Source organism: Strongylocentrotus purpuratus, unplaced genomic scaffold, assembly GCF_000002235.5.
Source record: "Strongylocentrotus purpuratus isolate Spur 01 unplaced genomic scaffold, Spur_5.0 spur5_contig_814, whole genome shotgun sequence".
Classification (NCBI taxonomy): domain Eukaryota; kingdom Metazoa; phylum Echinodermata; class Echinoidea; order Camarodonta; family Strongylocentrotidae; genus Strongylocentrotus; species Strongylocentrotus purpuratus.
This window is the reverse complement of record NW_022145518.1, coordinates 242,480-268,398: the sequence shown is the minus strand read 5'-3', so window position 1 is coordinate 268,398 and position 25,919 is coordinate 242,480. Positions and strand designations below refer to the sequence as shown.

Here is a 25,919-nt window from a genome sequence, read left to right as displayed (position 1 = left end):
GGGTGAACGGAAACAACATAGCAACTAGTGAACTTTCTTATAAGTCATACTAAATCTTTCTCCTTGTCTCCGATCTAATCACGAATTCGTCACAGAGTTCATCTATGTTTACATTGTCCAGAATAATTGTCTGATGTAGATTGCTACTTTTGCGCTGATGTTGCAGACAAAACACTTACAAAGTGTAGTCATGCAAGTGAATAAATGATTCTGAATGAGAATCATTTAAATGAGGATCGTGGATATTGCACGGAGTTTAAATGGTCATGTAATGAATGAGAACGAACATTAATAAATTGAATGCGATGAATGAATAGAGCTTACGACAATGGTAAAAATGACATCGAAAGTCCATGCATGAAGATGATGACGGATGAAACGAAGAAAGGGGCTCACGCGATGATTGTGCGGAGGCTTGATGATGGAAACGCGACTTTGTTGACGTGGCTGAAGAGCCGAGAAGAACGCGATGTTGATGCCGACACTCGTGATGATGATGAATGTAGCGCTCGGGCAAGAAGAGAAGATACGAAATGTGGCGCTCGACGACGAGGCAGTGAGTCGCTCGATGTCGGAGGCCCAGGTTGAAATGTAGACATCAAAGCCGGTGGTGGTGATCGTGAAGAGCAGGAGTCGCTCGATGCTGGATCGATGAGCCGGACTTTGAAGTGAAATCATCAGAGTTGCAGTGAGACGGACTCGTTGATGGAAGTTCAGACGAGCTACAGTGAATCGAGCTCGTGTGTGAAAAGAGCTACCGGAACGAAGAAACTGGCAGCTCCCAGCGGAGAATCAGGTGCCATGTCGGGTCCTGATTTAAACGTTCCACTGCAAAACTGCCCATCCTTTGAAGACGGCAGAGAAAGAGTTGATGTGCCATACAAGAGGTGATAGGCACGGAAGAGAATTCTCCAAATGAAATGAAGGAGGTTAGAATTGAAAAAGGATTTGCTCCTGGTGTATGCACGAAGCAAATTGTGGTGGTAGAGGTGACATTCTCAAAAATGACGTGTTGCTTCGATGAAGAACTTTGAAAAGTGTAGTAGTGAAGAGAGTTAGAGAGTTAGAGAGAAGATGTTGTTTTCATCCTTCTTGGGAGGCAGGATAAAACAAAGAGAGTTCTATACCAAATTTTGGGAAGTTAGGGCTAGTCACTGGTGATAACTGCAGTGTCTAGGGCCATCACAAGCCGACACTTGTTGACACATATAGGGTGGCAGTGCCTGGCATAATGTCAGAGGGCAATGTCCTCCCAAACTGGGTTTGCAAAGTAACAAATGAAATTGGGAAATGAAGAAAGATGAAATGAGGAAAATACTAGAGTTTCTTTGCAATCAATACATGCACTTCTCTGTCCAACACCTAACATTCTACTTAATTTAAATAATCTGTTTGAAGTTCAATCACTTTAATTCTTATTCCCCCCCCCTTCTCTCTCTCTCTCTCTCTCTCTCTTGTTCTTACCAGGCGTTCAAAATTAATAACCTTCTCTTTCACTTCAGATATTCACCCCCCTTTCTTCACTTTGGCTCTTCAACTATTACAACACTACCATTGAAATCAATTCAGTCCTAAATCATCCAAATTTTGCAATTCCATTTGATAGTAATCATTTAGAGCAAATTCAATAAATATGCTACAAATACATATATACAATAAATGAATTTATTATAACAATATGCAACAGTGTTTTATATGAAACTATACAATCATGTATGTAAAAAATCACCCACAATGGAGGGTAACCAAAAGCATCTCAAATACACTGCTTGAAATTGACTGCAGAGAATAAATCACATAACAGATTGTTTCTTAAATTTACCCACACACAAAAAGGAAAGGCATGTAATTTCACATGATTGCTTCCATTCTCTCCCTATATCATATGATCATGCCCCTTTGTACATCACAAAAATACATCACCGACCGTGAAAGTTTAAATGAATTTCCAGTAAACTTTCATTAGTTTGATTTATTAGTGACCAATGAAAATTGAGGTGGACATTTTTCAAAAGCAGCATACTGCTAGAAAATGATGAAGATGATATGTGTATAAAGGTTAGGGTATTTTACCAGTCTGAGACGGAGGAGCAGGTGGAAAGACACTATCTTATCTCAAAGCAAACATTGGGAGGATGGCAGTACTAGGTGCCATACGTGCAGGATTACATGGTGCATGAGCAGTTTAGAAATGAATTGCGATCCTTATATGATGTATATTTTGCTGAACTGATGTCACACATCACATGTACAAGGAATAATTGCGTAAAGTCCTGTGAACTCCTTCAGGTGATGTTAAGTTCTCAAATAGAAATGAAACTGGAAGGGGAAAAAATGCTAGCCAAAATACCAAATTTTAAACGAACATTGATAAATTCAGAGTGAGGTATATTTTCAATCAATGTGAATCTTTGTTCCTTTTTTTTAAATACTAGTCAAAGTAGTCATACAATCTTCTTTCTATGTTACTCCAAAGAGAATGAGAGAAACCGTATGCTTGTCAAATTCCTGAAATTATGTTATTCTTTTCGAATTTACATCTCAAAATGTTCACCGCTGTAACCTTTAAAAAAAAAGGTAAATTCATAGTTTCTGTGCATCAAACTAAATGGTAAATAGAAACCCTGAATTTAACCAATAAAAATTGCTTCTAAATCAGGTTTTAACATTTTAGTGTATAGATTTAAAACACACATTGACTTTTCTGTCATCTATATTAATCAATTTTAAAATCATGATATTATGTACTTGTATAAGTCCATGCTTGGTACTTTAAGGCACTCCAAAATGTTACCCTGGCTTCAGCTTCAGCAAGGCTGCCAATATTGGAGTTCAAAGCATTCAAATACTTTCTCCCTAACAGGTACCCAAATACTTTCTCCTTAACAGGTACCCAAATACTAAACCTGGGTGGAGAGCAACAAAAGTGATTAAATGTCTTACTAAGTGCCATGCCAGGGTTTATGACCCATGAACTTTGCAAATCCATTCAAGAGTATATAACACTCAACTACAATACTTCTAGAGGATGAATCACTATTATTCATTAACTCCTTCATGTCAAGTTACAATGTTCTTTCTATATTCTTGATGCTCAATACCCTAGTTTTTCATTCAGCGAGGTGCGTCCATCTCCTTTTTGATCTGGGGGGAAAGATGGGGATAAAGAAAAGAAAGCAGAGGTATATACAAATGTTCATAATCACATACATCAAACCAAAAGACTATCAATTTATTCCTTAAACACATACATATCTAAAGAATTTTGTCTAGCAATAATCCCATTGTAAAACATAATAACAAATTAAAGAAGCTTTATACTTGACTGCCTAGTGATGGTCTACTACATTCACTCAAATAAAAAGAAAGTCCAATTATACATTCTCAAAGCAGGTTGTTCATTTGGTGAATTTCCGTTTGGGCTACAACCAGTTTGTCTACTACCCAAGTAGTCTATTCCCATATGGTCTACCCCCAGCCCACCTACTATTCACATGGTCTAATAATATTTTTGTCTACTTACCATGTGGTCTAATGACCATTTAGGCTAATACCGGTAGTCATTTGGTCCAAATTCGATATGTTTTAACCATGTGGATAGTAGACAACCTGGTGTAGACCACTTGGGAATAGACCAACTGGGAAGTAGACGAATCGGTTTCAGACTAAACGGCTATAAACCATTCATTTCTAGTAAGCCTAAATGTTTGTGTAAAGTACCCTACTTGATGATTATGTTTCTACAAAAGACAAATTGCAGAAATGTGCCTCAAATGACATTCTCTTTCGCATCATGATGCAATTTAAGTGAAATTTTGCCATCAAATTTTTCAAGCTCCCAACACTTTATTCAACCCTTCACCCTAATTAAATCATAATCAACTTTTTGACAGATCAGAATGAAACACTTCAATGCTGTCTTAAAATTATTTATATTTTCAATTGGATGATATTGCTTCCATTTTCATCAACAAGGAAACATGTTCAGATTTTTTAAAAAGTTGAATCCGAGGTAGGATGATCTTAATCTACGTACCTGTAGGAGGCTGCCAATCCGTGTAATCCTCACTCTCTTCCATCTTCTCTCCTTCATTATCCCTTAATGATGCCAGCATACCTCCTACAGACTGGTGACTTGACCCATCTCCTTTGAACCCTGCCTTGCTTGGCCCTTGAGAGGGACCGCGAGAGGGACCTTTTACCAGTCTTTTTCCTACAAATGGGAATGGCAATTGTTCAATCTTTATTTAACACTTTGCGTGGGCTATGCGTACACAAGAATAATAATGAGAAGTCAGAAACAGTACATAAATCATAAACACACATTACAAGAATGCATATGGCTGGTTGGCCTAGATCTGACATATTTATTTCATGAACAGATGAAGCTTTACATAGGAAAACTATATTAATCAATCAAATGTAATCAATGAATTTATACTTTTTTCTAACCAAGTTCATAATTTCTGTTTTGGCAAAGTACTTTCATGTGCAGTAATATATTACAAAAAGCTTTTAAACTTTAAACATTTCCTGCTATTCATCAAATAATTCAGGGCACTAATATGCTTCTGAATGATGATTACACTTTGCAAGAAATTTTCCCCTTATCCATGGACATTCACTACAATACCATGTCAAATGGAAACTGTTGAAAGCAGAGGGGGAATCCCCAACAGATCCTTTATCAATACCTGTTGTATTCTGCATACTTGGTGGGGGCATAGCCGGACCGTACATCTTCTTAGATTTCACTGGAACCACACCCTCCTCTTCCTCCTCCATAGCATCTATGGACTGCTCCTTAGGAATGGCAGGGGGCATGGCTACACCATACACTCGTTTGGGTGGGGAGGAAGATGGAGGGAGGGAAGCATCTTCCTTCTCCATGGCAATCGGTGATGTATCCATCTTCTTGGATGATGATGGAGGAGGAGGCATTGCTACTCCATATACTCTCTGGTGCTGAGGTGGTGGAGCTTCACCCTCTATCCTCTTCAATGCTTCAATCTCACGACTCCCACACTCTCCTGCATGAAGAACCTGATAAAACAAAGAGAATAGAAATTAAAGACACAGAACTTTGCAGGACAATACAAGCAAATATCTCCACATGTGTATCAGGATAACATCTGCAGATGGCTTTATCACAAAGCTGCTCGGTTGGACCACCTGCATTAACTCCTCTTTGTGCAGACTGTCCTCAAGGAGGCCTCTACACCTATATGTTAAGAACCTTGAGGTAGATGGTGCTACAGAACCAACTGTCCTTGAGATGCTGAAACCGTGTCTTCAAGCTTGGTCCTCTCACCATCCTGGCATCAGCCTTCACAGGAAGCCCTGGGCTCAACTGAACGGTTTTCGGTCAGGTGCGGGCCAATTTCAGACTGTTGTTAAATTCAGACTGTTGAGCATGTTCTATATCAGTGTGCTGTAGCTGGACCTCCATGCCCCCTCACTGGTGAACCCACAACTGGTGTCATATTCAAATTGTCAGTTTGAAAAAGCTATGGCTGATATACATTATAATAGGTATTAACAGTGAAGAGGTACAAAGACTACCAGTTTAGAAACTTTGAGGTTATAATAGATATTGGCAAAGTCAATTCTTGAAGAGAAAACCCACCTGTTTTGCATGTGTACTCTGACTCCTGATTTCTGTATCTTCATTATCACCAGCATCTAACAAGAAATCAAAAAAGGAAGAAAAAAAGAGCAAAGTTTAATGAGCATATATTTTTACATTCTATCATGTTACATCACAGAACAAGTTTATCAAAAAGTACCTGCTAATCCAATACACTCTTGTCTATTAATGAAAAATGATGCAGGTAGGGATATATGAATATTCACTTATCCCAGGTAGAGATATCAATATTCAACTCTAAAACAATGAATGATTGGTAACAGTTGTAATGTTTTGAAACCATGTGTTACGTTGGAGAATCACTCTTTCCTCTAATAACACACATAAATTATCTGTTGATTTAGTTATGCAAACATGAAAAACAGAAATGTATTATCATGCAATAGACTCTGTAATAATGAAATAGGTTGGGTTTTTTCCATTGGGTATTTTGTTTTTCTTTTCTTGATGTGGTTTACATCTACCATTTTACTACGTATTATGTGCTATTTACCTTCATTTTCATCCTCCTCCTCTTCTTCTTCCACCTCTTCTTCTGTTTCCTTCTTTAACTTGAAAGCGTTTATTTGAATCTTTGAGATAGAGAAAGAGATAGAGAAAGAGAGAGAGAGGGAGAGAGAGGGAGAGAGAGGGAGAGAGAGAGAAAGAGGGATAAACAATATGTGCAATGTTTATGAATATAACAAATATTACAAATTACATACAAATCATATAGACAAGGAGGGACTCTAGCTGAAATATAAGTGATCGGGCATTGTTGATTTCAGATCAAATAGGAATACCAAATAACTAACCCCATTTCACAATAATCTGGATAAATGTCTTCACTGGGGATGATAATGCTTGACTTTCAATACTGATTTCTTCACCATGGTACTCCAGAGTATGACACTCAATATGACTTTGTTAATTTTCTTAAAGAAAAACAAAAATTCATATTCTGCATGCAATTCAATAGGGATGTAGAGAAACCATATCTTCAACGCATTTAAAATTTAAAATGAACATACTTACAAGAGCCCAGCAGGAATTTCATTGATCATCTTTTATTCTGGGTTACTTGGCAACAAAGAATCACAGTTCAATACATCTTTTTTCTCAATTTACCATAAATTCACAAACTGAATAACCTAAAAATACAACAAATAATACATTTGACAATGTTCTATATTCTAATGATAGGGAAGGAATTTTCTGCTTGGAGATATGCAACCAGAGGACTTACAGCAAAGATGGACTACCACTAGCATAAGATCCAATGATCTGTACCTACCTTTGGTTGGAATCTATCTTTGAAGTTTGATTTGGATTTCATGGAACCAGTCATGGGTAGAGCCTTGCCTTTAGGAAGGGATTTCAACCTGAAAATAAAAGCACAGATGAAGGGATAACAATGTGAACTGATAAAGAAGTAAGTTCTAGAAGAAAAAAATATTTCTAAAGCATCTCATGCATTCAAGAGATGAACATGCATAAATTCAAGTTATGCTTATCTAAAACCAAGAGTACATCTTGATTATTGACATTTGAAAGATGTCTTTCATCAAAAACTGTTTTCCTTGGCCATTGAGAGGAGTAATAATGCTACATGATTTTATAAATGGATCCCTCAGTATTGTTGAAGCTTGTAAAACACTAGCTGGGGGGCGTTTCATGAAACAATTAGTCGGTGGTTTTCACGACTAATATCATGTTCACCAACAATTTAGTCAGCGCTGACTAAATTTGACCAATCGCAGTCCTGGAAAATAGTCGGTGACGAAAGAATTGTAAACCGAGGATACTAGAGGGATGATTGGAGAAAGCATTGTGCATTTTAGAGGACAGACATTTTATTTGACCAGAACATGTCAGTGTGACTGAATGTAGAGTTCAAATACTATTTGGCAGAAAGAGAGGTTTTCGATTACAATAATCATTGTGTTTGATCAGTACAATCATAGAGGAAAATATGTACCGGTATCTACCAAGTTAGTTTTTACCTTGAAAAAAACACTTTACTTTCATTCAAGTTTTTACAGTGTTCCTGATGCTTGATGATATACAGAGTGAGTCAAAAAAATGTTTACACCTAGACAATTGCTTATTATTTTAAAAATCATCTGTGAACAGTAAATTATTATACATCTTATGAAAGAGTGTTTTATCCCAAATCATTTGGTACCATGTTTGTGTGGTATGTGTTCACGCTTGGATGAACACAAGGCATTGTTTGCGAGAGTGCCAAAATCGACTTGCGCCAAAGTTGCTTATGTGATGTTTGAATGAAACAATTTGGATTTGGGTATTAATTCGGTCTTTGCAGTTCCAAATAACATCCTTAACAAAATTAATCATGCAACACATATCAAATATCGAATATCAAATATCAACGAACATTTGTGCGCGTGTGTGTGGGTGGTGTGACTTTGCCCTTTGCACAAAGCATATGCAATGCATTTCATTTGATGCATTTAATTCATTCTCTCACTCCATTAATCCCAACACAATACATACTGTACGCATCACTTTGGCGCAAGTCGATTTTTGCACTCTCGCAAACAATGCCTCATGTTCATCCAAGCGTGAACACATACAACACAAAAATGATACCAAATGATTTGGAATAAAACACACTTTCATAAGATGTATAATAATTTACTGTTCCTAGATGAATTTTAAAATAATTAGCAATTTTCTAGGTGTAAACTTTTTTTTGACTCACACGGTACAGTACTAAGGAAAATTCAAGATGTCAAAATAGAATTTCAAGAAACATGACCTCTAAACCCTACACATACCTGGGAGGCTCTGGAATATGCGTAGGTCTGGCCACCTGGACTAGCTTCTGTAGTCTGAACTGTTCCTTCCTAAGGTCCACCACCTTGAACTTAAGTTTGGCCCTCTGAGCCCTGTCATGTGAACTGCCCCCAGCTTTCAGACTAGCAATGAAATCATCCAGGCTGTCTGATTCTCCGGACTTTGGTTGAACTGCAGAGAAAATAAAAGGAAAATTCAGAATAATTCCACAGAATCTGGAAGTAATCAATGCCAAAATCTAAAATTAAACAACAAATCAGATAAAATAGTGTTTCAGAACCCTGTCTTCTGATATAGGCGGTAAAGCATTTCAACTGTCAATGTTTCTTTAAGTATGGCCAAAAGTAGCAGAAGCTTTGAAAGACCCATGTTGAAAGGTCAACCTTTGGACATGAAATCTAAATAAATTTGTTAACACATTTGTTTTAACCTTCCTATGGTATTCCTGGGTTGTTTTTTTTATCAATCAGATTCATGATTTTTTTTCTTCTTCAGACTAATTTCTAAAGCTCTGTGGAATCACTAAGAGATGGAATAACATGATATGCGCTATACAAGGACCGAATATCAATATCATTTACGGTACAGCTGATGCTGTAAGAAAACAAATACAATGTGGTATAGAGAGCAATATTGTTGATAAATTTAACAACAATACAGTGCTAGAATCCAGACACTGTATGTACAAAATGTCTTTTTTTGTTCATTGAGTCCCGAGTGGTTTCTCAACATGGATCCAATGTTACAACAAAACGTTGCAATTCCTTTATCACCATATTACCTTTCTTGGCTTCTTCAAGTTTCTTTTCTGTTTCTGCAAGCTCAGCATCAACTTCTGCAAGCTTTGCAAGCTAGATGATAGAATATACAAAACTGTGAAATTATTTTCATTCTTAATAATAAATATACCGTACCACAGAAGGAGTAAAATTTGATGTATGATAGTAGGTATTTAGATCTCAATGCAGGTTTGATCATAACATCAACATTTCTGTAATTAATCATACTCTGCCTGAACTGTGAAATTGAAAAAATGCTACTTAGCCATCAATGGAAAGAGCCTACCCACGGTCATATATTAAAATTACAGCAAATTTATGCAAAACACAAGTTATAATTCTAGATGTTTCATAATATAATTGTTGATAAATTTTAGAAATTTTAGACACATGTCATAAATAGGATCAGGCTTTGGCACTTGCAGTTACAAAGGCATTGGGTTTCACTAGTGCACAACAGTTTCCACATCAAGAGCCTTTTAAGACTTTAAAAGTTATTAAATAGATTTACAACTTCCATTTGAAAAGAAAAGAGCATCTGTAAGATTTGTAATATCTGACATATGTATCCATCATCATGCCACCACCTACCAAAGAGTCATATGTCTGAGCCTTCTCTTGAAGGAGTCCAGCTTTCTTCATGCGTTGTTTCCTCTTCTGCTCAATGGCTCCAGTTCTGTCCAGGAACGTATCATCATCACTGTCATAGTAGTCATCCTGAGCCCAGTCTTTGGCTTTCCTCTTCTTACTTTCTGTAGTTTTTCAATGCAAACAGTTCTATGCTCTCAAATTTATGAAGAAATACATTCAGGACGTTTCATCATACATACACAATTTATACGTTGACATGTACCTATCATACAGAAACTAAAATGAAAGACAGAAAATATTTATTCACAAAGCCTAGTTTGTTGGTTCGAAAAACATATTTACTGCATGATTAACAAATCAGTATTTATTTAAGACAGTTTTACTTGAAGTGCCATCTCATTTACCATCAGCTCAGATGCCGGTAAGTTTTAATGATTAGAAATTAACAAAACAAAAATTTCTTGTAGATGTGATATCCTACCATGGGTTGCCTGTCTAAGAACCCCATGAGCATCCAGAATACGACAAGCTTCCAAGGCACAGGCTATGACTGCCTCCTTCTTCTTGCCTGAGACCGATGCTTCTGCGTAGATGGGAAGCCCTACTTGATCATCCAGAGGCAGCCTATGATCAAAACGTTCAAATTTATCAGTTGGGAATGGAATCTCAAAAAGAATTTGGGAAGCATAGAGACTTTGATGTGATTTTTGACATGAATTATATACTAAAACAGAGTTGAGAATTACAACATCTTGGGAAGCGTCAAGTACAAGAAGAAAACTTTTCTTTTTAGGCAATGCTTGAAACACAGACAACCGAGAAGGTAACATGTTCAACATTTATCAGTTGGAATGATCATTTTAAAATCACTTCGGAAGCACATAGAGACAATTGATTTTTGATATGCGCTACATATAAATGGAATGACATTATTATTAATATCTGGATATGTAGGTAGAGCTCTTCCATTGAATCATTCACTAATGGGACAAGATAAATTGCAACTTTTCACAAGGTTCTTGAACCGCGATAGTTGATTGATTATATTTGAAACAAACTGCAAGGAATTTAGAGGTTTTTGGGGTACATTATCTATAAGTCACAACCAGACGTCAAAAATAAGAAGAGACAATGAACTGTAATATCAGGTGACTTACTGTACTCTGCAAACATACTGATGGTCGAAACCACTCCCTTTCTCATCCACTTCATATTCTAACTCAACATCTATACAGACAAAAAGGAAAACAAAAGAAGAAATTAAAAATGGTTGGTATAAATGGTTCTTTCAAACATTGACAGGTAAAATGGAAATACATGTAGCTGAAATTTGAATTATTTAACAACGGACAGATTACATCTTTGATAATATTCTTTTAATCTATCTAATTCTGTAAAACAAGCACAAAAATAATTACAGAGATTTCGACCACGATACTTTTCGCTCATTAACCCTGTTTGTCTGATTCTTCTATTTTCCCTACTATCTCTATTATCTCTACTATCTGTTTTTTTCTTTAAATTGTATAATTTGTATTTTTGTAATTTGCATTTATTCTATGTAAATAAATTGTAATTACTATTGCTGATATTTTGGGGAATGTTGTCTTCTTTTGTATACAAACTTGCTGAAAAACGGGCTTGTGGCTAAAAGCAGGATTATTAATCACCATGTTGAATTAAAACAAGCAAACAAACCTTCTCTCTCAAAGAATCCTCTGAGTGTTTTCTTGGGATCCTTGATGTAAGCAGCCTCTCTGTCTTCCTGGGTTTCCATCGAAGCAAAGGGATTCTCTTCATCAGACTCTTCCTCCTCTTCATCACCACCCATACCTAGTATTAACAATCAAAATGTGTGGATAGAAAGGGTGGTTGAAAACTATCAAATCAATACAAGTGCCCTTCACTACATCTCCAACTTGCTTCTTACTGCTTCATGTGAATCTATGATATAGATCTTTCAAGATAAAAACCAATAAGATTATACATTATAACCATACTTATACTTTTGTCACAGTCAAAACTCAAAGGAGCATTTGTAGATGAAAATACCTACATAGAATAGTATTGAAAAATTAAACATGTCAAGTCATGATTCGTTGCTCATATGCAGCTCTAGTCAAATGCTAGAAAATCTTCATTCAAAACAAGCAATGTAGTAAATGATATTCAAATGAATTGTTGCGTCTGTGTACCTCATTTATATTCAATAGCTGAATAGCATCAATTTATTTAGTATACATCCTTGTAAAATCACTTATTTCAAACTTGTTCTGCTGTCTGCAACTCTGCATGGTTTTATGTTTGTTTATAAATCTCACCCCAATCGATGCCTTCTGATTTCTTTTCTTGAGCTTTCATAGCTGCCATCTCTTTCTCTGCTTTTCTCTTCTTCTTCTCTTCCATCTGCATCATCTGTTTTTGTCTGAGTTCCTTCAGCTCTGTAATGGTCATGTCAGATTCTTCCTCTTGTTCACCAGACGGTCCCTGCCATTACATTTGAATAAACATCATAAGAGGTGATGATTAAATCACACAAAAATAACAAGACTAGAATCCATTACTTCTAAGCCCTAGGCTGCAAGTTCAGATTCTATGAAACAAAATATAAATACATTTCCCTAAATCTGGGGTATAATAATTGTGGGGTTTAGATTACACTACATGGTATTCCGCTTATATATTTTAACACAGTACATTCGATAGAAAAAAAGTTGTATGCTGTACAAGGCACATCGCATAAAATTACCCATTTAAAGTAAATCTCCACTTGGCCAACTTGGGAATAGTCTACAGCAATATTTTACTTTTGAGGCCAAGTCAATACAACAAAACTTTGAGGTCAGTTTTACTTGTAGATGAGGATGTTTAAGAGTGATGTATCAAACTACAAATGGACATTTACTCAGAAGGTACATAACCCCCTTCCCCTAAAAAATATAAATAACAATAAATAATAATCACAAATAACAACAATTATGAATAAATACAAATAAATAAATAAACAAAATTGAATGAAAAGAGCTTGGCTTCTACTGCACGAGATGAGATGATTTTCAATCTACCTGTAGGATAAAGAGTCTTGTACTTCCTCCAAGTTTGAACATATGTCCCACATTCATTCTGTAAAAGGCTTTAGCCTTTAACTGCTGTTTGTTGAGGAAAGACCCATGGGTGCTTCCAAGATCAAAGACATAAAAGCCTGGATCATGCTCGCCATCTCCTGTAGGTCTATATTGAAGGACCATGTGGTAACGTGATAAGGAAGGGTGGTCCATCTGAAAATCACAAGATGCTAATCGTCCAAACACATGGTAGGGTTTGTCATTCAATGCAACTTTGGAGAGAATGGATCCATTCTTCAGTACTTCAAGGTGATACTCTTGGCTAGGAACACCACTCCATGATGGTTCTTTATATGGAAGAGGAGGCGCATTCGCAGCTGCCTTTTCGTTTTCTTCTGATTTCTTATCAAGCCTCTTTGAAACATCAGAACTTTTATCTTTCTCTTCCTGTTTCGACTGAGCTGCTTCACTTCCTTGGAAAGAACCGTGTTTTGATTTTGGAAGAGTCTTGGGCAAGGCAAATGCAATTGTACCCTTTTTAGGTCTTTCAACTGATGATGGAACTGCAAAACCTGAGCTTGTTGATGCAGTTTCATGATTGCTGGAACTTTTTTGTCCTTGTTTTGTGGAACTCAAGTTTATACCTGGCAATTTAAACCTTGGTTCGTTTTTTGTCATTGCTTGATCACAAGAACTTGATGAATCTGCTCCTTGTCCACCTTTCCTTTTACTTGCATCATCTTTCTCACTCTTTGTGGAATCTTCACTGTGGTAGCGGTCGCAGGTTTCAGCAGGTATGGGGGCATCCGTGCTGGACACGCAACCCGCTCCTTTCGGCACAAAGTTCTGGGAAGATTCGGTGGCTGCAGTGCTTGATCTTTCTGCAGTACTTGATGCTAAAACTTCAATCGATGTGTCATCAGCCATTCTGGAAAGCCCACCAGTATCGCTTGATGATACTTCACCTGCATTTAGACATCGATTTGTTTCCACATCATCGCTACTCGACGACACCACTTCGTTTTGGTCTATCGTCGACTTTTCCATGGAGCTGGAGGCGGCCATATTGACAATTAGTGTTGTCTTACAATTCAGCCTCATTACACCTTTATTGAACATGTATGAAAGTATCATATAAATATAATCAAGTAGTTTATATTTAAAATTGTAGAAACAATCTAGTTCGTGATATTCAATTATCTCCATGAAACAAAACTAGAAAATATTGTGTAGACTATTATTTGGCTATGTCAGGAAGAACTCGTAAATATTTGACAGGCATGACAAAAGGCTAACTATACATTTTCACTTTGTGATATGCATAGGGGTTAGGGGAAGAAGCCATGAGCAAAAAAAAGATGAAAAGAAAGAAAATCAAACAGAAAAAAGGTTGTGCATATTTTCAATTCAAATGTTATTGGAATCAGTGTACAACTGATATGTAGGTCTTTCAGTAGTTATGTTTTTGGGTCGTTTTTAGATTGTCATCTCTATTACTTTAGTATATTCCTAAAACCTCACAATCTATAGCTCACTCTCTTCTCGATCAATTCATTTTCCAATACCACGTCCTTAAACTTATTTCTCCTTGCAAGTAGATGAATTGACTATATCTCTTTGTTCAATAATTATTTTTACAAATACAATATACCCCCCTTCCACATAGACACAAATACACATTCACACACCCTGACACACCCATCATCCTATTCAATCGAGTCGATCACTGTAAAAGATTCAACTCAGTATAGATGGGTTACATAGGCCCATACATTGTGTCCCATTGTATAATAATAGGATCGTTGCCTACTTGCCTTTATGTTCCAATTCTCCAATAATTCAATTTCTGCTCATTCATATTTTTTAAAATCATACATTGTAAATGTCTATATACATGTATTTGTACTTGATGTGTTTTAATTGTATTCTTGAATAAATCTGAAGGTTTAGAAGTACCATCCTAAAATCATTTTTTGAACGAATTTGGATTATTCTATCATATATTCCCTTTTTTTATGAAAAGGGAGACTTTTTGCACAAGTTTATTCCATTATTCTTTCCTTTTTGGGGGAGTATAAAAATGACAGTTTTCCCATAGAAATTTACATTAAAAATGTATAAAAAAGACTTATCATTACAAATGAAACAAAGTAAAAAGAAAAATTACAAAATATAATGATTAATTTTTAATAATAGCATGATTTATTTGACAATTTTACATAGCACTATAAACATTGTCTGGTTTACCCCTTTGTTTTACTATGTCAAGTTGAATACACTTGGTTTTGAATTCAAACTTGGCCAGTTATAATCCACAAAATACTGGTATCCTGGTCTAAATGTTAAAGCTTTTCAGGGAAATCAAAGCTTAGAGTGACAAAGGTATTGCAACTGAAATAAGTTTAAAGAATCATGGGTCCCCACAAACCGAAAATGAAAAATGACTTTTATTGAAATGTAAATATCTCATAGATAACATTACATTTCATACTGTACACATAATAACATCTATTCATTTAATACACATTTAAAGTATGTCTGTATAATAAAAATTGAACAAGGTACATGGGTAACTATGAGTTGCATCCATGATTATGCCAAAATCTTAATGACAATAATTGATATGGTACTTTCCTGTCGATCAAGTTCAGTTTCAATCATCAAAATACAAAATGTTTATATTCTTTAAACTTTCATTCTTAAAATAAATATATTTATTGACCATTGCTTATAATGCTAAACAGTGCTCCAGTGATTGCTTTTAGTATTCAATCCTGTTTGGATAAATGATAATGCAGTTACAGTTTAAGTACCCACTAATCATGGCATATCAAATTGGCAACTATAGTATGCCATATGTGGCCACTTGTCATGTTATAAACAAAGGTAACGGAAATATAGCTTTTAAAGACATATGCATTGAGCGGCCAACATTATTGATATATCACGCATTTGAATTAACATTATAATGCAAAACAAAAATTATTCCAAGATCTTTTAAAATTCTTAAGTACCGGTAGTACAATTTCAGGTTTATTGTATAGAATGCTTATCTGACCATGCAATGCTGCTTATTCAGTAAATTCACCAGTGATTGAGGTCTTTAAAAAAATCACATCTTTCTCACAAAGTGTCTGTTGTGTTTTTAAACTCTAAGTGATCTACATCTGAATTAAACTGACACCACTTGCCCACTTTTAGAAAGTTACAAGATAATAGAGAATAAGTACTGAAACTCTAGCCTACTTTGAGATGGAGTAGGTTTTTAACTGCCTTCTTGTGATTTGTACTCCATCCCATTTCATATAATTGTTTAGTGAATTTTGAGTAGGCAGACTGTCTCTCCAGATCAGTCCAACACATACCAATTGACATCAATGAAAACCCACTCCACCAAGAAACACACTGATGCTTCAAAACTTACTATCATTGTCTTTGAACATGGTAAAAGTGGGTGAGTGGTACCAGCAGTACTTTTGTAAGGACAATGATATCCAACTTTATTGTTTGAACCTTTTCCACAGAATGCTTCATTGATCAAAGCAGATCAGCTAACAACAAAATGATTGGATTTACAACTTGAACTACTACATCCCAACATCCCAGTCATGATGACAAGATCAACACCAGACCCTCAATAGACCTGACACAGAATGACATTACCCTTACGGTACAAATCCCTTGTTTTTAAGAAGGTTTAGGGTCAGTTTGGTTGACTAAAGCAAACTTAGTGAGGTGATGAACACATGCGCATCAGTAATAGTGAGATCAGTATAATAATAATAATAATGATAGTCACATTTGTATAGCACTTAATACAATGTTTTAAAGTGCTTAAACCTTGTAAATATTATTACCCCCGTCATTGGATTCAATTGCTAATACGCACATAATAGTGAACATGCGCCACTCCCTGAGGAGTATAAATTACGATATTAACAGTCTTGGGTTGCAACCATATCCAATGCACTGTAATATAAACATACGCATATCTGGTATCAATTAGTTCTGAACATAGGGTTGACATCATTAAAATACAAGGAAGACCATGTACAGTTTATCTATGCATTATTCCTCATCATTTCTTCTTCTTCTTTTGATTGCGATTCGGTGCTGACAGCTTGACCTTTCCTGGTATATTCCTTGATAGATCTGCATCCTGTAAAAATAGAAAAAGAAAGAGAAAAACAAAAACATAAAACCAAATTGAATATATAGCAAACTGAAGTTATACATATTGATTACAACTTGATTACAATGTGAGATCTACAAATGATATGATATACACACTATGTCCTGTAAATGACTGGGATATCTTGTAGACAAATTTTTTACATTTCATCCAATGTATATTACATCCATGATATGATGTGTACATTTTAACATTCTTAAAACTTGACAAGTGAATGTGGAATGTTTAATTAGGAATACAAACCTTGACTCCTTTGAAAAGGTCTTTCTCCCTTGGAGTTGTTTCCTTGGAGTGTTGAAACATATTGAGGGTAGTCTTAGCAGCTGTTGAGGAGTATAAGAAACAGCCACATATTAAGTATGACAAACGTTCCATGATACATGCAGCTGAATAGTAAATAAATTGATCATCCTTGAATGACTCTGCCATATAAAATAGAATGTAGAAATGCTTCTATCATGATTTTCGTTGGGAATGTGATCGTTCTTAAACCTTTGCCCAAGCATTTTTTATCCCCTCCCTACCAAACAAATAATTTCAGGATCTTCTATTGTGTTTATGAACGATTTTGACCATTAAATAGCAATCTTAATCAGCACTGATTCATTTCTGTACTATAACCATAACGAAATCGGCTGCCTAGCAGAGCTGGGGTGATAGTTGGAGCGCTTTGAGCACCATGCATTGTGGATATGTGCGCTATATAAATATCTAATATTATCATTATTATTATTATATAACACAGGTTTTTACATCAATAAAGTAAAGTTTAAGGATTTTTAAACCCTCCCTCTCAAACAGAATAATTTCAGGATCTTCCATTGTGTTTATGAACAATTTTGACCATTAAATATCTTAAATAGCACTGATTCGTTTCTGTGATATAAAACCATAATGATATAACACTAGTTTTTACATCAATATAGTAAAGTTTAAGGATTAATTTCATAATTTAAGTACCTTTTCCTTTCTTGCCTGTTCCAGGAGTAAGCTTGACTTTGAATCTGTGTGAAATGGATCACAAAACACAAACAATATTATGTCTCTACAAGAGCTAAACTCTTTCACATTTCAAATTCAACAATTGCAGCAAACATTTGTAGAACACATGTCATATTTCATTCATTAGAAACAGTGAAATATACACGGAAATACCAATCCCAAATGACTTTCTCTGAAACAATTTATTCCAATTGTGCATATAAAAAGTAGATTCAGGGTTTGAAGCAGATGAGAAGGAAAAAAACCTATCCTAATTTCAGCTAATTTCACTAAATACACAAATGTTCTGCTTGAAAAGCTGTGAACACAGAGGTACTTAGATACTGGGATTATGTAGAAGAAGATTTTCATTAACTTACTTGTAGCTGTTCATGACATTGTAAGGGGCACACACTGGTATTGCAAACAGTAGGAGGTCTTCAGGATCAGGACAGCCAGTCAAAGTGTCTAAAACAGATACACTCTCCTAAAAAATATAAGTACGGTAGAACATTTATCATTATTAATAATACAACTTGATCAATTAAACCTCTGTATTTTCTACTATGTCATCATTTCTATTTTAATGTGCCATTATTAGCCCACTTTTTCTTCTTCTTCATTTGTTCTCTGAATATAACAGTCAACTTTTACAAAGGTACTTAAGACTATTTGAGATGTAGATCTTATTAATTTTAAGATCAACTTTTGTTCAGGGCTTCAATTCCTTAAAGATATAAGGTTAGACCTGGCATTGCTATTGGGCTAGGAGTAGGGTAAGGAAAAGTCAGGAATTTTCCTAGACAAAAACTTTTACTAAGGGAAATACACACAAAAATCAACAAATAAAGGATTGTAAATCTAACCTCCATCAATTTTGAATTGGCTTCAGCTGCATCTACCTCATCATCAGACTCCTCCTATTAAAACAAAATATATGAACAAATTGTTAATTTGTGGGCTGGATAATGAGGATACCAATGAAAACACACAGACAATGTCAATACTGTATCAATCTTTATAATAGGATGACAATATAAGCATTAAGCAGATCCAGTCAAATCAAAGAAGATCACCTTGATTTACATGAGTTAAATAAGTAAAACATTGGTTGAGTTTGCTGTTGTGTTTTCTTTGCAAAACTTTTTATCATCCTGACTCTAAAACTCCTATCCTTATGCTCTCTGGCTGTCCGTCTGTCTCTGTCTGTCTGTTTGCCTTTGCCTTTCTCTCTGCATTTTTCTTACGTTCTATCTAATGACTGTTTACAATACTTTCATTGTCATTTGGGGACTTAAATATGACCAAGATCTGGTAGTGTATCTAATATTTTGAACAAAGAAAAGCTTGCCTTTGTTCAAAAATATGTCAAACATGGTTCAGAAATTGTAAATACAGATGAATATCAAAGTGTTTGTATCAAGATGAATAATGAAGAAAAGCAATATGATTGAAAACTTGTCTCATGACATTCTTTATTTGCTACTTATGTGTACATTTAGTGGTAATTGAGGGGTTAAATGAATGAAGGACATAAAAAGAAGAAGACAAAGATGAAGAAGAAGAAAAAGAAAAAGAAGAAGAAGAAGAAGCAGAAGAAGGAAGAAAAAGAAGAGAAAGAAGAAGAAGAAGAAGAAGAGAGAGAAGAAGAAGAAGAAGAGGAAAGGAGGAGAAAGAAGAAAAAGAAGAAGAAGAATAAGTAGAAGGAGGAGGAATAGGAGAAGAAAAAGGAGGAGGAGAAAAAGATAAGGAAAAATAAAGAAAATACCTGGTTTTGTTCATCTGTTGTTTCTTTCTTTTTCTTAGCTTGCCAGGTGTGTGTCTTTATTACAGGCTTGATAGATGATTCTTCTGTTTCAGAAAATCAAAATAAACAATCATACTTTATAACACAGAATAACTTGATTGAGATATCTGATCTCTCACACATACTGTACTGTTGACATTTTCACCCCGGTTATGAAAATATTTAAATTTTGATGGGCACTGGTAGCCAGTTTTCCTTCCTATAATCTGGAAAATTATGTGTGGTAGTAAACAATGATGCAATGATGCATTTTAAGCAAATTCGTAGTATTAAGCTGACAAAGAACAAATTAGCTGTATTTCCCCCTTTTCTGTTCACTGAAGTTGTATACCCATAAATTATTTTATAATCTCACTATCTGGAACTTAAGTTCCCACTATTGTTAAAAAAAACTGGGGACAATGGCATAAACAGCTTTGTAAACAAGGTTTCTAAAATCAACTGTGAAATTGCATTAATATTAGTGCAGTGTAATTGACTGTACAGTCTTAATCAGATATTGAAGACCGACCGTCTGATACACACATTTCAATGATTCTCCCTCAAAATGTCACAAAAAGTTTCACTAATATTGATGGAAGATGATAATTTGCTCATCAACCAGCTTTGCACTTTTGTTGATTACTTCATTTTTCACAATGACATCATACTTTCAACCCACAGCTGTCTCTTACCTGACTGTTCTGCATTCTCCTTTTGTTCATCTCCTCCCACGACCTCCTCTGCTTCTACCCCAGTACCATCTCCTTCAACCTCTTCAGTGACCTCTAACCTCTGACCCTGCTCTTGACCATCTGTTCTTCCTTGTGATAAAACTGACATGCCTTGTCGCTTTTTTTGTGGATTCTGCTGGCCGTCTTTATTGCTTTGTTGCTTTGGTTGTTCATTTTGTTTTGAGTTCTTTTTTTGTGCTTGTAAATGTTTTTGATGCGCTTGTTGGAGTTGTTCCTCTTGTCGCTTGGCCTTCCTACCTTTCTTCCCCTTGATCTCTTTAGAATTACCTGCAGACTGAGAGAGTGAGAGAGGGTGAGAGAGTGGTAGAGAAAAATAAGAGAGACAGAGACATAGAAAGAGACAGAGATGTGGAAAGAGACATAGAGATATAGAAAAAAAAGAGATATATAGACAGAGCAGAGGTGGAAAGTGGTGAAGACAGGGGTGGAGAGGAAGGGCGAGTAATAGAGAGAAAGAGAGAGAGAGGGGGGGGGGGTGAAAGGAGAAGAGAGGGAGGGTAGGAAACAGAAAGAGAGACATAGAGATAGAGGGGAGATGTATTTATTCAAACAAATTAAGAGAAATAAGAAGACGGAGATATACACACAGACAGAGTAATAACCCTTCGTCTTCTTAGATGTTCTGTAGTCTAACACTTAACATTAGATACACCATCTTCAATCTACAATGATAAGCACAGGATAACATTCAGGTCCATTCATAGCATCCATTAGAAAGTGTATGATTGATTGTACTTACTGCCAAGATTTCCATCTTTAGCCTCCTCTCCTCCTCGTCCTGATCTTTATACTTCTGTTTGATCTTCTTCTGTTTGTGCTGAAATTAAAACAGAGAGATTATAACATGAAGATTTCTAATCAAGTATTCCTCAGTTCTAGTTAGGCTGCTGTTAAGGATAAAAAAAACATTTTTTTCCAAATAAAAGAAAAAAACTTATACCGAATGTTCAAGGCTATAATCTTCCATACAAGTTCGTTAGGAAGTGTATGACAGACAAGAAGTGAGAAAAGGAAATTAAAGTAGTGGACTGACAATGTACATAACAAACTGTTTCTATTAGTGTAAATATGAGTTATCAGTGTATAGGCATGAGTCAGAGTGAGGGAGAAAGGGGTAATGACAGACTGTGTGAGAGAGAGTAAAAGAGAGAGGGACTGGAGAAAGGAAGGACGTAAATTGAAGGATACTGGACAACATATATACTACGAGGACCATTGTGACTAGACATATTTCAACACAACCATAAAAACATCCGCTATAATTAGGTAACTAAATTGAATCCATTACCTTTTGTCCTCTTTTGGCCGGTGGTAGGTTTGTATTCTGTATTTTACAAAGGAGACAAAGAGCAATTATGTTTATTAAAAGATAATCTCATGGTACAAACTTTCCTATCAGTATGAGACACAAAATCAGGATAAAACATGTCTAACATCAATTAATGTAACACAATCACGGTAGTTGTATTCTAAAGCGCAAAGTAAAGTAGATAATTATAATTTACATGTGAAATATTACGAAAGAGACAGCCAAACCTATATCACATGCTGAAGCATTGATTCTATTTATTTATTTAGGTCCCATCTGACAATCCACATTTAGTGTTTTAATGCTAGGTAATTCAGCAATACATGAATTCAAATAGAATATTTTTCATATACATATATGATCAATTCATTACCCCCTCTCACCCCCTCCCCCAAACATATGAATGGAGGTCACAGCCCCAAAGTTAAGAGCCAGTAAAAAGGCAAATGTGCTCATTTAGCACCATATCTGATCAGTCTTTACAAGAGAAGCAGGCCTAACTAACACGTTGCAATTTTTTAAAAACTCTTCTTTCTCTATTCACCAGAAACAATACCCCTAGACTGCTACATTATTTCCAGTATCACCTCCTATAGATTTTGTATGTGCGACAACAAACTTACCAAATCAGTCAGTTGGATGTTACGAAAACTGACCGGAGAAAAATGAATTTGTTTGGAGGGGGGAAAGGTCAATACTTACACTACTGGATTGTGAGACACTTCTCGAGACGGAAGGTGCTCCTGTATTCTGTTCTTCTGTCTTTCCCTCTTCCTCTTCATCATCCTCCACTTCTGCTACCCTCTCATTCTTCTCCTCTCCTTCCTCCTGGCTATTCTCTTCCTCATCTCTCGTACCAGTGTCAGGTGTGCTTTCATCTGGTCTGTCGGGGGCAGGCCCCTCTTCTCTTTTCTTCTGTTTCTTGAGGTCTCTTTAAATATTTAAGGACAGAAATAAAAGGGATCACATAGTATCTTATATGCCATGTGCTTGTAATGATTTCAAGCTGCAATGTTTCCAATTTGCACCATTTTACACCAAATACTACTTTTAATTATCACCACATACTACTTTCTTGCCATTTATCAACACCTCAGGCTGCCACATCGTTTGAAGTATACACATATTTGTTTGTTTGTTAAATTAGTACAATGTTATGACAAAACAGTTATTCTTTCTTTTCTCTTCCCTCATGTCTATTATCCCTTCTTTTCATTTTTCTGAGCGCATAGGGACTTAAATTTATTTTTGTGATTTGCACTATAGATAATAATAATAATAATAATAATAGCCTAATAGTCCACTCCAAATTTTATTAAACCGAAACGGAAATTCTTTTTGCCCAATTGATCGTGAGCCCGGCAGCCACTGAGCAGCGCCAGATCGACGTTGCTCTATCCCTTATTGTTGAACGCCAAACAAGGTAGCAACAACTCCCATCTTTTAACATCTTTTGGTATGACGCGGCCGGGGTTCGAACCCACGACCTCCCGGTTGTGAGGCGGACGCTCTACTGACTGAGCCAACACTCCGGTTAATGAATGGTCTATTATTATTATTATGGTAAATATACACTGTACGCATAACAAAAATTGACTAAGCAGTCAAGAGTTAAACATACACGTATACAGTTGCTGGTTTTTATTCAAGTGTTACAAAACAAAAAAACTGATTACAATATAAAATGTTAAATATAGTCATATACAAATAGTGAACAGGTGAATATAAAGAATGGAAAAGAGTGGTAGTCCAAGTAAGAAAGTACATACCTCTTTTGCTTGGCAGTCAATTTGGGATTTGCTTTATGCTGTAAATATAGAAAGTAAGAAACACTTTGGCATTATTTTATTAGAAATTACCATCATCATCATATCATCTTGATAAAAGGTTTTGCATTTGAAAAATTATCAATTATTTTTATTTTTTTTCACAACTCTCATCATTCATTTGAAAAAAAAGTGTATAGTTATCAAAAATATTCTTCAATTATGGTGATTATATTTTACTAAAAGAGTATTTCATTTAGTCTCATATAAAATTCACAATTATACCTTTTCTTAGGCCAAAGAAGCCTAGAAATTCTTTTTTTTCAGCCAGGCTCAATACTGTTGTAAAAATGTGGGTAAATACATATTTAATTAAAATATTTATAATGATGTTTTATTACTTTTGTGTTGCTTTTGTCAAATAGAGTGCGAAAGAGAGACGGAGAGAGACAGACAGACATACAGAGGGAAGAGAGAATGAGAGAGAATGAGAGAGAGAGAATGAGAGAGAGAGAGAGAATGAGAGAGAGAGAGAATGAGAGAGAGAGAGAGAGAGAGAGAGTATACTTGATATACCTGAGGCTTAATCTTTGGTCCTCCAAGAACAATAGGTACATCATCCCCTAGATAGATGATAGCTTTTCCATCTTCATCTATATCCCCATCACCAGACTGGTAACTACCAGCACTCATCACACTAGATCCACAGGTACGCTGGCTCTCATATCTGAAAATAGTGATACCATTCATCCATTCAAACTGATTTGTTAACTAGTGCTCAAATGTCAATAAATTGAAAGATTAATGATGTAGTTTTACTCCTGCTCTTACTTTTGTTCAGAAGGCAATGATTACTTGATTGTACCATTATGCTTTTAATAATAACCATAATTCATTAAACTTGCTCATCCCTACTAAATGCTTCTGCAAATAAGAATGTAGAGAGGATTTATTACAATGTTCCGTTTCAACAATTAAAAATGATCATACACAAAGTATTTTCCTACACAAATGTCCAGATCAATATTTGAGGAAGAAGCTTCACTGGAAAGTAAAGCTTGGTGACATTTTGACGAGGGTGATACTGAAAATAACAATTTTTGTTTGATTCCATTGTTCTTACCTATACACAATATAACCTTACCTTTCACCCTGCACATGATGCAGCTGTATAGTGGTATCTGGGTAGAAGTTCTCCTTGTCATCGTCTACCTCCTGCTTTACCTCTGATGACTGCTCCTCAACCTCCTCCTCAACCTCCTCCTCCTCCTTATTCCCAACCTCTTCATCTTCATCTTCTTGTTCCTCTTTGATTTCTGTTTCATCTAAAATGCATTCAAAATTAAGGGGGGAAATTTGTGTGATCTCTAAGATTTAAAGTTAAATAAACAAATGTATCATGCACTTTAAGAGTGGGATGGAGGGTTGGAGGGAGGGACATAGAGAGGGAGGGACATAGAGAGAGAGAGACACAGAGACAGAGAGATGATGTCAACCACGAGTTATAAAATAAGTGTAACAAGCTTTTCATGTGTTTTATCCATCAACAAATGCTATATATATATATATACATAAAACATTTTGACACAACTTTTTACGTCTATCCACAAAACCACAAAATCTCAAGATATTTCATGTAACAAGGCCTGCATATCTCATTATTATCCATCAACATTATAATCTTCTCTTTTAGGTTAAAGCAATTTTGGAAACATGTTGTGTTGTCGATGATGATGTTGTTGTTTCAAGATTCTTTAGAGCATCATGAACACACCTGTTTCAGCATCCTCTTGTATGTCTGCCTCAGTGCTTCCATCCTCATCATCATCCTCCTCAATGTCCTCAACAACTATATCAGTCTGGGATACAAAGATTAGAAGTAAAATAAAAACAAATGACACAAAGAAAATATCCAGAACTTACATTGTAGAAACATTCAGGAAATTCCATACATTCCATTCATTGAAGAAGTTATTAACACTTCAAAAGAATACCTTTAAATGCGATCATATTAAAGCTCTTCATCTTGAACTCATTTTGAGTATCAGCAATTTTTTCGATATCGGGTTTATGCTCATTTTACTCAGATGGTAGCTAGACAAAAGGCTTTGTTTTGTGATAGATACGAAACCAATTAAATTCAAAATATAGAAATTACAGAAATACTTAAGACAATTTTCAAAGTGAATCTACAGGTATCCCTCACGACAGGCTTAACTAGTGAAACTCGTTATAATTGAGGACTATTG

General features: G+C 35.5%; 2 protein-coding genes across 2 annotated transcripts in view; both read right to left on the bottom strand.

Annotated features, from left to right (window-relative positions):
• Positions 1 to 1,651: 1,651 nt before the first annotated feature.
• Positions 1,652 to 13,983, bottom strand: LOC582372 (kanadaptin). Its single transcript, XM_030978729.1, has 14 exons — positions 12,882 to 13,983; positions 12,138 to 12,303; positions 11,515 to 11,649; positions 10,974 to 11,043; positions 10,298 to 10,440; positions 9,817 to 9,977; positions 9,228 to 9,297; positions 8,428 to 8,617; positions 6,921 to 7,008; positions 6,141 to 6,219; positions 5,627 to 5,682; positions 4,695 to 5,043; positions 4,037 to 4,213; positions 1,652 to 3,144 (listed from the first exon to the last, which is right to left on the bottom strand). The coding sequence occupies exons 1-14, from the start codon at positions 13,980 to 13,982 to the stop codon at positions 3,095 to 3,097; spliced, it is 2,835 nt and encodes a 944-aa protein (XP_030834589.1). The 5' UTR covers position 13,983; the 3' UTR covers positions 1,652 to 3,094.
• A 1,077-nt stretch (positions 13,984 to 15,060) lies between these two features.
• The window catches only part of LOC764237 (nuclear export mediator factor NEMF), a 30,754-nt gene continuing 19,895 nt past the window's right edge, over positions 15,061 to 25,919 (bottom strand). Inside the window, exons 22-35 of the mRNA XM_030978719.1 lie at positions 25,445 to 25,529; positions 24,815 to 24,995; positions 24,247 to 24,397; positions 23,674 to 23,711; positions 22,607 to 22,835; positions 21,884 to 21,919; positions 21,335 to 21,412; positions 20,536 to 20,869; positions 19,823 to 19,905; positions 18,921 to 18,974; positions 18,435 to 18,541; positions 18,034 to 18,077; positions 17,317 to 17,396; positions 15,061 to 17,040 (exon numbers count right to left, since the gene is read on the bottom strand). Of these exons, the coding sequence (XP_030834579.1) occupies positions 16,960 to 17,040; positions 17,317 to 17,396; positions 18,034 to 18,077; positions 18,435 to 18,541; positions 18,921 to 18,974; positions 19,823 to 19,905; positions 20,536 to 20,869; positions 21,335 to 21,412; positions 21,884 to 21,919; positions 22,607 to 22,835; positions 23,674 to 23,711; positions 24,247 to 24,397; positions 24,815 to 24,995; positions 25,445 to 25,529 (1,581 nt within the window). The 3' untranslated portion in view covers positions 15,061 to 16,959. The remainder of the gene's footprint in view (positions 17,041 to 17,316; positions 17,397 to 18,033; positions 18,078 to 18,434; positions 18,542 to 18,920; positions 18,975 to 19,822; positions 19,906 to 20,535; positions 20,870 to 21,334; positions 21,413 to 21,883; positions 21,920 to 22,606; positions 22,836 to 23,673; positions 23,712 to 24,246; positions 24,398 to 24,814; positions 24,996 to 25,444; positions 25,530 to 25,919) is intronic.

Excerpts from the sequence above, each read along its gene's own strand:
- LOC582372 (XM_030978729.1), bottom strand. The coding sequence starts at position 13,982 with ATGAGGCTGAATTGTAAGACAACACTAATTGTCAATATGGCCGCCTCC. Across the intron at positions 9,298-9,816 it reads CTCAGACATATGACTCTTTG|CTTGCAAAGCTTGCAGAAGT; the intron begins GTAGGTGGTGGC and ends TCTATCATCTAG. Across the intron at positions 4,214-4,694 it reads AAGTATGCAGAATACAACAG|GAAAAAGACTGGTAAAAGGT; the intron begins GTATTGATAAAG and ends TCCCATTTGTAG.